This window comes from Solanum tuberosum, unplaced genomic scaffold (genome assembly GCF_000226075.1).
Source record: "Solanum tuberosum cultivar DM 1-3 516 R44 unplaced genomic scaffold, SolTub_3.0 scf00166, whole genome shotgun sequence".
NCBI classification, from domain to species: Eukaryota; Viridiplantae; Streptophyta; class Magnoliopsida; order Solanales; family Solanaceae; genus Solanum; species Solanum tuberosum.
This window is the reverse complement of record NW_006239094.1, coordinates 472,642-485,686: the sequence shown is the minus strand read 5'-3', so window position 1 is coordinate 485,686 and position 13,045 is coordinate 472,642. Positions and strand designations below refer to the sequence as shown.

Below are 13,045 nucleotides of genomic sequence, written 5' to 3'. Positions count from 1 at the left end.
CATGGGCCTCTTCTGAAAGGAGGAATAGTATCTCACTGAAACAGCTTTCACCCTACTCCAACAGTCACTTGTTTGGTTGCAACTTTGGGAGGATGCAATTTCATTGCTTGTGATGTGATCAATCCTACACCTTCCTTGCCATCACGTATCATGTTCCACAATCTCCCTCTTCCACCTCCTGTCTATGGTAGTACTTGTTTTATTCATATTCTAACTACTAGACCTGATGAGCTGGCTCTTCGAGCCATAAAATGTTTCTTCCTTTAGCTCTAGGGCTGGCTATCCTGGCTTTTTAATCGGAAAAGGGGGAATGCAACACGAGGACTTCTCGGGGGTTCACCCATCCTAGTACTATTCATGCCCAAGCACGCTTAACTTTGTAGTTCTGATGGGATTTGATGCTCAAGGGATATCATTGCTATTCTCCTGACTTTTGTTGGTACCTAATATACGCAGTTTAGACTCATACTTATTTCATTTCCTTCTCTTTGGACCTATCTGCCGTCTTTGTTGTCTTGCACGCGATCTTGCCAAAACCAATACAGCTTATCTTACCAATTACTTGGAGACTCCAGCTCCCTCTTCTCCTACAACACAGCTAGCATTGCCGCTACTCACATATTATCTTCACCAACATCCTCTACCGAGTACGATTGATTCACAATTTGTTCTAGGTCCTTCTTTAACTAAGGATCCACATTCCACCTACTGTTGGTCGAAAAGGAATACACTCTAATCATAATCCTTCTTCTTCTTCTTTTTTCTAGTGTTTCAATTCCTAAATCTACTGGCAAAGCTCTATCTATGCAGATCGGAGACGAGCAATGATTTAGGAGATTTATGCTTAACACTCTACTGTTACTTGAGAACTTATTCCTCTTCTTCCAAGTAAATATATTGTCGATTCTTTGTGGGTGCATTCCGTAACAGTTTTATTTTTTGATAACTATGGTGTTCGGGCTAGCTTGCACACACCTTGACCAATTTCACGGGATACATGCCACCTCCCACCAGTAACATATATCACATAACTATGTCCACCAAGGCTAGAACAAATGGTAAGAAATCTAGATTTTTTATAACCGTGGTGTTCGGCCATGGGATACCTGCCACATCCCATGCCACATCCCACTGACAACAAGTTTCAGGTAACTATGTCCACCTAGGATAGAACAGATGAGAAGGAATCTAGATGGTTTAATTGATTGACTTCAGGCCCACTATCTAGGTAAAGGGTAACTGCAGATAAATGATTGCAACTATCTTGCTATTTTTTCTCCTATAGCTAAAATTGCATCTCCTTTTTGTGTCCCTGGTAGTTATTTACTATTGAACCCTTCATCAGCTCGTCATCAAGAATGTCTTTCTTTACTGTGATCTAGAAGATGAGGTATGAACTAACCGCCAGGCTTTATTGCTAAACGGACTCTACGGGACTTGCATGTTGATTACACTTATCTTTATATTGTCTAAATCTTTTTCCTCGTACATAGTCTGGCAAGTTCAACAAACTTATGCAAGCGATTAGCATGATTCAGGAAGCTGATAACTTTGTATTTTATCGATACAAGACCTTAAATCTATGTTTGAACCAAAGCTAATCACTTTGTTTATGTTGATGATATGATTATCACTTGCAGTGATCAAGAGGGCATTAACAGCTTGGAACAACATCTCTTTCAGCAATTCCATACAAAGGACCTAGGTAAATTCCGGTATTTCCATGTTTTGAGGTAGATTAGTCCAGATCAAGTATTGTCATTTCACAACAGCAGTGTTCTGGAAAGTGAGAAGCAAGAAAAAGCAACAAGAAGAACAGGAATTGAAAAATACACCTAATCTCGTTTTTCATAAAGCGACGCTTCAGGCTCGCCTTGCTTCTCGCTTCTTCTACTGAAGTGAGTGATTTTTTCATATCACCTCGCTTTAGTGACCTAAGTTGATTATGTCTGAGATTGCCATAAGACCTCCCTCTTGGAAACTGGCTAATACAAAAGGGGGGCAACCCATTTTACTTTTTTTAAAATTTTCTGCTTACTTGCCTTATTATATTATGGTAGTACAATGTTTTGCATGAAAATACAGTAGATGAATAACCATTCGCTGTAAAATTATTTATTTGAATATCATATTTCCTATCAGACTAAGCATAAATGTTTTTTCCATGTTTCAGAATACGATTAACCAACATGTTAACTAATTGATTACGATAAATTGGATCAGATTTTGCTCTTTTTTCTGATGACAGTTGTGACTTATAAACTTACATGGATCAAACAATTACTAAAAGATGGAGTTTGGAGAAGCTACTCAAATGGAGAGTGTTTGTGAGAATCATGTTGCACTCTATATCGCCTCAAATCTCGTTTTCCATAAAGCGACGCTTCAGGCTCGCCTTGCTTCTCGCTTCTTCTACTGAAGTGAGTGATTTTTTCATATCACCTCGCTTTAGTGACCTAAGTTGATTATGTCTGAGATTGCCATAAGACCTCCCTCTTGGAAACTGGCTAATCAAAAGGGGGCAACCCATTTTACTTTTTTTAAAATTTTCTGCTTACTTGCCTTATTATATTATGGTAGTACAATGTTTTGCATGAAAATACAGTAGATGAATAACCATTCGCTGTAAAATTATTTATTTGAATATCATATTTCCTATCAGACTAAGCATAAATGTTTTTTCCATGTTTCAGAATACGATTAACCAACATGTTAACTAATTGATTACGATAAATTGGATCAGATTTTGCTCTTTTTTCTGATGACAGTTGTGACTTATAAACTTACATGGATCAAACAATTACTAAAAGATGGAGTTTGGAGAAGCTACTCAAATGGAGAGTGTTTGTGAGAATCATGTTGCACTCTATATCGCCTCAAATCTCGTTTTCCATAAGACGACCAAGCACTAAGAGATTGGTTGTCACTTTCAAAAGATACTTTTAGCAGATATGGTCACAAAATTTGTAAAGCCTAATTATTAGCTCGCATTCATACTTACCAAGCCTTTCCCAGGCCCTCGAGTCTCGAGTTAGTTATATATGTACAAGATCGGTATGCATGACCAGCTTGAAAAGGTATAAATATCCTCATTATAAAGTCTACCTATAAATAGATAGAAGCATTAGACATTGACGTCACACATTCCTATAAACACTTTCTCTCATGTTCTGTTTTTTTTAATGAAGTAAGAATTAGTATTAAAGCACTGTGTACGTGCTGATTATAAAAGAGATATTGTTAGCCCTATTCAAAAGTCCTATGCTAGGGATGGGGAGCTAGCAAAATCCAAAAGAGACTCAGGGAGCTAACAGGGTATAGACTGCTCCAACTACTTAAAGCAATTGAACATTGAACTTTTAGGGAGTGAAAGGAGTTGCTAAATCATCAAAACATATTCGGTTCCTTTTCCTCTCGTGTTTTATTTCTCACTAACTTATTTTTTGGTGTGTATTCCTATATTTCTATTCACAAAATTACACTGCCAAAATGGAAGTGCAAAGAAAGAGCACACAAATGAATAAGGTAATATCAGGCTGAGCAAACGCTCCTACAGAGTCGGTATATGATAAAGGTGGAAAATAAGTTTTAAAAATAATTACACAAACCTGCTGAATTAGAAATTGATTGTGTGCCAGAAACTGGAAGAACAGAAGACACATCCATCTTGACAGGGCTGTGATTTGACGCCAAGTTGGTCATTCCAGAGCGACTGAAAGCAGCACGAGCCTCGATGAAGTTTTCGGATATCAAAACAAGAAAGTTTGGATTCTTAGCCGTATCAATGGGCGGGTCAGCTGCTCGTGGATTGTGTTTTCCCTGTATCCGACAAAGTTCACACTTAATTCCATTTTTTTTTTAAATTCTCAAAGAAAAAAGACTAGAAGGATAACAGTGTGAGCAGAGTGAGGAAGATTATAAGGTCCTCTTCCTTTCATGGAAGACAGACCTACTGTCAAAAATCATGAAATAATAGAATGAAGATAAGTATCATGGAGGATTCCAAGGCAATTTTAAACGATAAATACTTTATCCACGATGCCTTAAAAGGTTGATCATATCTAAGCACTTATGAAGGCTAAATGATTCTGCACCACTATAGGATGTTGCATACTCTCAAACTGGGACTCCTAAATGAAAAAGAGATAAGTTAATGGAGGATGTCACTGTGGAGCTCATGGATATTCTTACTTCTGATGAACAAGCATAGAGTTTGAAACAAATGGAACTATAAAGTCCACTTGCATCGCCTTTCTCTACTTAAAACTAAGTGATAATGTCATGCGGTTCCATCATAAATTCATATTTTTTAACTAGTGAAATATTCTCCATGACGTAAGTATTGAAGGAGTGAGAAGTGCTCCAAAGATTACTCCATTAATGACACTCCAAGAATATAAAATATGTCGTACACAAATCAAATATAATCATGTTGTAAATATATGGCACCTGGGCCTAACTCAACCTCAAAAGCTAGTCATGAGGGGAGGATTGCCCAAATCCATATAAGCATATTACTAGTCCATTCACTAACCAATGTGGGACTCTAACCCACTTTAACTCTCCCCCTTCACGCCCAGACCCAAATGGAGCATGGACCCAAAGCCCAAACGGGGATTGACCTGGCTCTTATACCATGTGAAAAATAAAGGAGAAAATATTATTGAATTATGTATCTACATTATTACATTGATCCCTCTTTATAGACACTACATTGCAATCCTTAACCAAGTAGGATTTTATATACTATTCTTATTCCTATTCTAATTCTAACACATGTAACTTGCCCCAATCCTAAGCATAGAATCATGATAAATGAGTCACAAAGTCAGAAACTTTCTGGTTCAAGAGAGAGTAATAATATTGTTTCTGTCGAGGTAAGACAAAGCATGCAGGAAGTCAATCAGCAACTAGGAGAAATTGAAGACAGTAAATATTGTAGGTCTCAGGAACAAAGAAGAGTCAAGTTTCAACACAATACAAACAGTCTTTGAACCTAATAAACAAAAAAGGAAAGAAATCAATGAAGTTGGCCACAGTTACCGCATCATATATTGCTCTTAGTTTTGGAAGCTTTTTTGGGCATAGAACTGACAGGGAAATGGAACACTGCAACGGAAAGAGAAACTTGTCAGCAAAGGATGAAGCAGAATACGTGAGGGGAACTCCAGGATTTTAAAAAGTAAAAGGCCTTAGAGCAGTACCTGAGGGAATGCCTTTGCAACTGTCTCAGCATCCGATAGTCGACTATCTGTTTGTGCTTCAATATTTTCGTTCTGCTCCAGTTTCTGCATCTGTGGTCGATAAACTGGTGTAGGCAACGGATAAGGGTTGCTTCCAGAAATAAGTATACAATGTTTTTTCCCTTCCATGTTTTGTTGACTTTGGTTACCATTTAGTCCAGAAAACATCTGAAGGAAGCATCAGTTTAGTTATATATATATGTTAATAAATTGACAGGCTCCTCTTCTCCATGGAGTTGGATGAAGAGTTTAAATACATAAAGTTATCTCTTGGAAGAATCAAAAACAAAAAGTCAGCACTGAAAAAACGTTATTCGTATTATTCTCTGTCTAACACATATCACATGTGATTCATAAAGGTCATTTCGATTATTGATATTATCACATGACAACAATAGAGATGCAAAGTTCATTTTTTAAACAACTTAAAATCAATGAAACGCACCACTAATGCTTCAGCAAGTCCTTCTGCAACTGCAGCGTCATTGAAACCACCTCCTAAAAAAGGTATAGCTGAAAGCCACTGCAAAAAGGTATCCATGTCTCTTGTCCAGCCACTCCGCTGAACCAGGCAAGCTGCATAAAGGATAGTAGTATAGAAGAACAGGAAATAAAATTGTCAAGCAAAAAGAAAAAGAGAAAATATGTGTCTTGACAAAGAAAGAGTAGTGAGAGACGGACTTGAAAAACAAGAATTCTTTTTGACACAAGATCAAAATTGAATAATCCCCTTCAAAGTTTTATGTTGCTGTGGCCACAATTTCTTTTTTCATTTTTCCTTTTTCCTTATTTGGGGAAGAGAGTAGGGAGGGGAATATGACTGAAATTGCAACAGACCATCAAATCCACTAGAATATCACTGAAATAAATCAATTTGAAAGTTAAGAAATTGAAGTTGACTGTAAGCCATTATCAAGAGGATCTATCAATCCTATGCGCATTTATACACTCATGGAAGTCAGATACAAAAATAATTCATAAATCATGGATCAAGAGAGTCGCAATTAAGTTATCTAAACTCTATGCTGAATAGATAGATTTGGCATGTAAGAATCACATTATTAGATAATTTCCACATCAAGGAGATTGTACACACCACCTAGAAAACAGTCCTTAAATCATAGAATGATGCAGATTTCATCTGGACATACCATAATACCAGTACTGAATTTTTTGTTTCCCCTGGTTGAGATTTCAGACTGGGACAGAAAATGGTTTTAAGTGCATGACTCAACAAGCTCTCATGCTTGAAATTGCAATTAAATCAGCTAACAGAACCAGAAATTAAGAACAAGAAAAATACAAACCACTATAAGAACCATGTGTATTAAACATGACCAAGGAGACCTCCACATCGGCTGCAGATGATTTCTGAAATTTCAAAATGGAAGGTAAAATTAGCCTAGCTAGTAGAAGAACGTACAATTAATTGCTTTCAACTCAGATAGCATGGAATACTGTTTTCTTTTTCATCAGCAATATGGAATGTAATGGGACATGCTTATTTGAGTTATAAATTACGTTGTTCATGATGAATATTGAGATATTAAATTTACTCATACAAAATTGCCATCACATAAATACTAGAGAAGAATAACCAGTTTACAAAAATGAGCCATTTAGAATATGCGAACCTGTGAAGTTGAGTCCACTCCAAAAAAGCACCTGCACAAATTACCAAAAGGCTATACTCAGTAAACTTTATCTTGAATACTACTTGCAGGGTTTAATATGACCAACTTACAGAACAGGAGATCAATAAATTAACAACAGCTTCGATACATATTAGGTTACATATATACAATATATCAACCAACTATTAGGGGAAACAGAAAGCACTTTAATTTTCTTTGTTTGGTGGCTGCAGGAGTGATGCTATGGATTAGGGCTTTAAAGTTCCATAAGGAGGTATCAGAGGGATCTAAACCAAACACTCTTCCAGGAAAAAAATTGAAAATAAGAATATCAAAGAAGAATGAAATGGATGACCAGTTAAAAGCATCAAATCATCATATAAAGTTTTAAGACAATCTTATTTCATTGAAAGGATGGAACAACCATGAACAAGCTCCATAACAACACATTGGCAAATGAAAAAAATTCTGCATGTGTTGATTCAAATACTAAACAAACATCAAATTTTAGAAGAACCACACGGCAGAGGTTTCTGCATCAGCCATTCAAGCCAAAAAAAACTACCTAACTGTTTCAGCTAAAAGCTCAGAAAGCCAAACAAAAATAAATAGCCAAGGTAAAGCTAGATAAAAGGAAGAGCTGAGTAGGTGAAGGAGGATGAATTCCCAGTCATTTGCTCAACAACACATGTGTTCCTGCTTGCATATGTGCAGCTCAGCATATTTGAGAAGAAACCCGAACTGATATCAATTCAAAATCGGATGATCTCACCTTTCAGAAATACCAGTACAAGAAAGAACTAAGAAGCATCTCAAATGAAGAAACCTAACTGAAAATTGATAGAAATCTATAATTAAGTAGACCAGCGATAGAAGGTCAGAAAGCAGGTCTAATTATCCCTCTCAGTGGTCGACAAGAATTGTTAGCCAAAAGAAACCTGCTAATGTACCTTCCATGACTACAATAATTTTTTTCCCTTGAACATGTTCTTCTCATTAGCATCCTGAGCTTGCCCCTAGAGGGGAAACATTTACATGACCTCAAGTGGCATATAATCAACCTTGTCATGGACAGGGTTATATATAGTTAATAACCAAAATGAGTTGCATCCACACCATATGGATAGAGGATTTTCCCAGGTAGTCTTGGAAAGACTATACTCCCATTTAAACATGGCAGTATATTAAAAACATTTTAATAAATCCTTCATTCAAATTGTGCCCAAAATTTTCAAATTTAGATATACATTTAAGATTTCTCAATAGTTAATCTTAAGTTTTAAAATTAACATCTGCATTTAATACTTCTCCAGAGTTTATATATCTCACTAAGCATGGAATGTAGTGAGCCGGCAAGTCAACTAACAGGAGACTAACAGTCTAAGAAATTGTGGGTCTCAATAAGTTTATTGGATTGAGAAAAATATGCCAGAAAGATAACTGTAATGCATGCATAAATAGTTGGCAAAGCAATAATGTCTTAAGCAGCATAATTCAATTATCATGGCTTCTTTTAGCTTCCTTCAACCCAAGAATGGAAGTAATATAATTGGAAGTCATTTATCCAGTTTGTACTCCAAAAAGCCTATTTCTAAACTACTTTTATCGCTGAAATGCCTCTTCTGAAAGAGCATTAACCTTGTTTACTTATCTTTTCATAGAATAGCTACATCCATGCAGAAGATTAAAATACACTGTTGATTCCAAGCTCCGCAGACTTAATTAACACGCGACTAAAAAGTTAGAGAAAAAGGTGAGCAATATTTTCGTATTAAATGATCATATTTCCCTTATTCATGCTTCTCTGTATACCTAAGGGCTTGGTCTATTTAATTTTTGCTAGAATAAGAGGGGAAATTTGTCGGTCTAAATAATTCACCATCATCGGATTTGCGTTGCCTAAAGGTTTCACTTTGACTATCTTCTCCTACATTTTGACTTTGAGGGGGTAAAATGTATATATTTTGTTTTCTTGATGTCACATTTAGGTTGTTTAACATCCTCATTGTCTATTGTTGCAGTATTACGTCTCTTTTAAAGAATGCAGATGAGCAAGACTATGGTGCCACTATAAATTCAAAATAAACACAATAAATATAAATCAGTTAAGTAGTCAAAGTGGAGAGATAGAAGATAGTAACCAAATTACTGAAAAACAAAGATCACAGCTGTTGAAACTTGAAAAGAAGAATCACTGATTGAGAGCCTTAAGAATTGAAAGATGAGAGAGATACAAGATGATGAAGGTTGCAAGAGAATTCATGGAGAAATAGTAATTGTGTGAACAAGAAATGGTAAGTAGGGTTTATGTTATATAGTTTTAGGCTATGTTGCTTGGACTCTTCAAAAATGTCACCAAGTGGATGTCGGATCCTTCAAATGTAGTGCATTTTTGGAGGATCCGACAAGGGTGCGGCAGCATTTTTGGAGATTCCGAGCAACTTAGGTTTAGGGTTTGAGAGAACCACGTAAACAAAAGATCTTATAAGAAGGGAGGGGTGGGTAAAGTGCAACAACGGTTGGAAATTCCAATCATTGCAAACAACTACGAGTTTTTTAACCGCCTCCCTTCAGGAATTAGACTTTTTGTAAGCCATTCATTCTTATTTTCTTTTTTCAAAGTTAAACTTCGGTATCAAGGCACTTCAAAAGTTCCCCAAATTAGTTCAGAGAAACTCAAATGCTATGTGCACATGATTATCACATAGAGAAATGGTATTTCCCGAGAATAGCATTTTCTCAATGATTTACTAGGATTTTTTGTAAGAGATATTTACAAAATTGAATAAATAAACAACTCATTTTTTATAATTAAAACATAATTGAAGTAGATTATTACAACTCAATGTATGGAGTCTGAATCTCCGGTCAGCTGAGGTCAGGAGTTGGATTCCATTAGCTTGTGACCATAATTTCGGTTAAATTCGGGTAAAGGTTGAGGCTTTAATTCCCATCCTAAACTAGGGAAAGATAATCGGCCGACGATACAACAATTAATCCAAATAACGAAAATTAATGGCTGAATTCTGGATGAAATACTAAAACAAAAATGGTAACAAGTAGAAAAAATAAAACTGAATTTAAGTATATGAAAATGAGTACCTGATAATTTTATCAAGGTAATCGGAAACGATGGTTTTCCAGTAAGGACCCAACGCAGCGGTGCCTTCAACGGCGACGATCAGTTTGTCCACCATCTCTGCTTTAACCAACTGCTTGATTTTCCCTTTCCACGTCCAACCTTGTTTCGTTTATTCTTTTCTTTTCTTAAAAAATTACTCTCTAACAATAATAATGTTGTGCAGCAGCCAAAGACTACAAAATGTTGACTTATAAATACTATATCTAGGGTTTTTTTTTTTTAATTTCCCTAATATTTATCAATTATATATGGAAAATAAATTGATTCTCAATAAGAATTAATACACCAAAAAAAATTATGGTAAATATTGTATTATGGTAAGTCACTGTCTTAAAAGCAACTTTCATTGCAAATTGTTATGATCGTTTCTTCCAAGGTTATACAATTACTTTTAAAAACGTATATTCGTAATTGAAAGTTAGGAGTTCACATAAAAAAAATACTCTAAAAATAAAAATAAATAAGAATAGAAGAGGACTCTCGGTGCTTTTTGTTCAAAAATGAAGTTGTTTAAGTAGATGAAAAATTTCGGAAAATGTCAAGTCTCAGTTGATGACCTATAGACTGACATGATGGTTTGTAGAATGGTCTATGATTCAAAGAGAGGAACCGTAGGAGTGTTCTAGAAAAAAATTGAGGAACGTTGGTTCTATGAGAGGGTCCTACGGATCGTAGGAAGGACTTCGTAAAAGTTGACCCCAAATCTCAATCTTCAGTACTCGATCTACGGTTGACCAATACGAACTGTAGAAGTTTTTATGATCTATAGGTGGCACCCATAAAGTCGATCCCACGGTTTTTAGTAGGGCTATTCCAGTGTTTACCCACCCCTTCTAAGCTTAAACCCCAACATTTTTTACCTTTAATTAAGGGTGAAACATTGTTGATCAACTCTTTTACGTTCATTAGCACTCCCAAGACTCAAAGCAATCATCCAAGATGAGAAAGGTAGGGTTTTCAAGTATCCTCTTCAAGTTCTTCGAGTTTCTTCAAGAAAATTGTTCTTCCAGGTATGTAAGGCTATTCATAGTGATAGATTGAGTTCGTCCTCATGCCCTACATCTAAATTCAGTCAGTAAGAGTTTAATCTAGGGTTATACCCTTAGTTTTGAGAATTCTTGATATGAATTATGTTATTGATTCCAAGTTCTAAATTCTTGATTTTGAGTTGCAATATATTATACATTGAGATCTTTGAGTTGTTTTCCATGTTTATATTCCCACTTGAACCCTATGATGAGTGGTAGATTTCCATTCATTTGAGGTCTCTTTAGTTCAACAATTAGTGTCCTTGATGCCTGTTTATGTCATATCCTGATGATATTTTGAGGTTTTTCAGGTATGAAGGATAAAGGGCAAAGCAATGATGAATCCATGAAAAAAAGGCTAAAAACATTGTAAGGAGTACAAACTCCCAATTGGTAGTCGCCTAACCAAAATGGTTGATCGCCTAATTGGTCTGACCTCACCCAAGTTGACAGTGTGCACAATTGTAAATATTCAAGGCAAGTCGGCAGACTAAAGACGAAAAGGCAATTCGCCGAAGTTGAATGGGCGAACTAGAAGTCCATCACCAAAGGTGACAGAATTTTGAGCAAAAATGAAAGTTGAAAGGGTGAACAAGGTGGTAATCGATGATCCGTCGAATATGAAAGACTGATTCGATCGAGTTCACCAATTGAGGTTCAAACACCTGAAGCTTGAAATAAAAGAAGAGCGAGCTAAAGAGCAAACGACGATCTGCCAAATGAGTTAAGCAAGCCCTACTAACGTCACCGAATGAGTCACGTATGGAATCTTGGGGAAACTATAAATAACGCAAATGAGAGAGAAAATAAAGGAAGTTTGGGGGGAGGCCAGTGGAATGTTAAGATAAACTTTTCCCTAATTTCATAGTTTAGTTTTGATATTGAGAAATACTTTTTTTTCTTAGTTTTTGGGTTTTTCAAACACTCTTGTAATTAACAATTGAGGGTTGAAATTGAAGTGTTGTTGAAGATTATTGCTTAATTTTCAACACATTAATGGTTGGTAACATCATAAGTATAATTTCTTTATTTTTTATGATGTGTGACTAAAATCCCAAATCTAGGGGTGTGATTATGGGCTTGCGTGATGATTTAATGTAGTGGGTCTTGTTCTATGTTGTGTTTTATTATTGTTCATCTATGAATTTAGGTTATTTAGCATGAGATTAAATTCATAGGTAAAGGTTGCAAACTATTCCTATTCGAGATCTTCGATTGATGTTCGAAAGAGATCAATTGAAGTGGGTAAGTAACTTGATGTATGCAATTTAGGTTTGACTTCTATGGTTTGCTCGAAAGAGAAATTATAGTGCATTTCTAGTTGCCAAATCTGCTCGAAAGAGAGATTTCGTAAGGTAATGGGATGATTTGTGATTCACCTAGATGAGACTGAAAGGAGATTCTATGATATGGTGCTATGAGATCGAAAAAAGATTAGTGTCATTAACATTTCCTAGCCTATTCATATTTATTTAGCACTATTAAGCAGGACGTGTACCCATATGTGACATCAATACCAATCTCCACACCTCTAGATAGTCTCTTACTTGTGAAATCCCTATGTTTTTAGTTTAATTGTGATACTTGATTACAATTCTCTTTTTGTAAATTTGGTAAAATTATCTACCCAATTGTTCTAAAGTGCTACAATGAATAGGTTCGCATACTTAATTTCCTTGTTGAATTCTTATCCTTAAATCATTCCTTGTGGGATTCGACCCCAACTCTTCATTGTGTATTTTTATGGCTGACGATCGCTTACTCTTCTAATTGTTTTGAGGGTAATTTAAGTGTTATCAAAAATGGTGTTGCTGCTGGAGAATGGTAGCTAAGAATTCAAGTTGTTAAGTTAGTTTGTAAAGTTGAGTTTGTTCTATACCCTGGCAAGGTATAGAACAGTTCTAGCTGCGTGGATGAGATGATGTATCATCACGAGACTCATAGTGATGATTGTCATATATATATATATATATATATATATATAGAGAGAGAGAGAGA

General features: G+C 35.8%; 1 protein-coding gene across 1 annotated transcript in view; it reads right to left on the bottom strand.

Annotated features, from left to right (window-relative positions):
• LOC102582320 (mediator of RNA polymerase II transcription subunit 25-like) overlaps window positions 1–10,177 on the bottom strand; it is a 29,293-nt gene extending 19,116 nt beyond the window's left edge. Inside the window, exons 1-7 of the mRNA XM_006354033.2 lie at window positions 9,980–10,177; window positions 6,878–6,908; window positions 6,551–6,614; window positions 5,689–5,819; window positions 5,205–5,411; window positions 5,044–5,109; window positions 3,609–3,819 (exon numbers count right to left, since the gene is read on the bottom strand). Of these exons, the coding sequence (XP_006354095.1) occupies window positions 3,609–3,819; window positions 5,044–5,109; window positions 5,205–5,411; window positions 5,689–5,819; window positions 6,551–6,614; window positions 6,878–6,908; window positions 9,980–10,074 (805 nt within the window). The 5' untranslated portion in view covers window positions 10,075–10,177. The remainder of the gene's footprint in view (window positions 1–3,608; window positions 3,820–5,043; window positions 5,110–5,204; window positions 5,412–5,688; window positions 5,820–6,550; window positions 6,615–6,877; window positions 6,909–9,979) is intronic.
• Window positions 10,178–13,045: the final 2,868 nt, after the last annotated feature.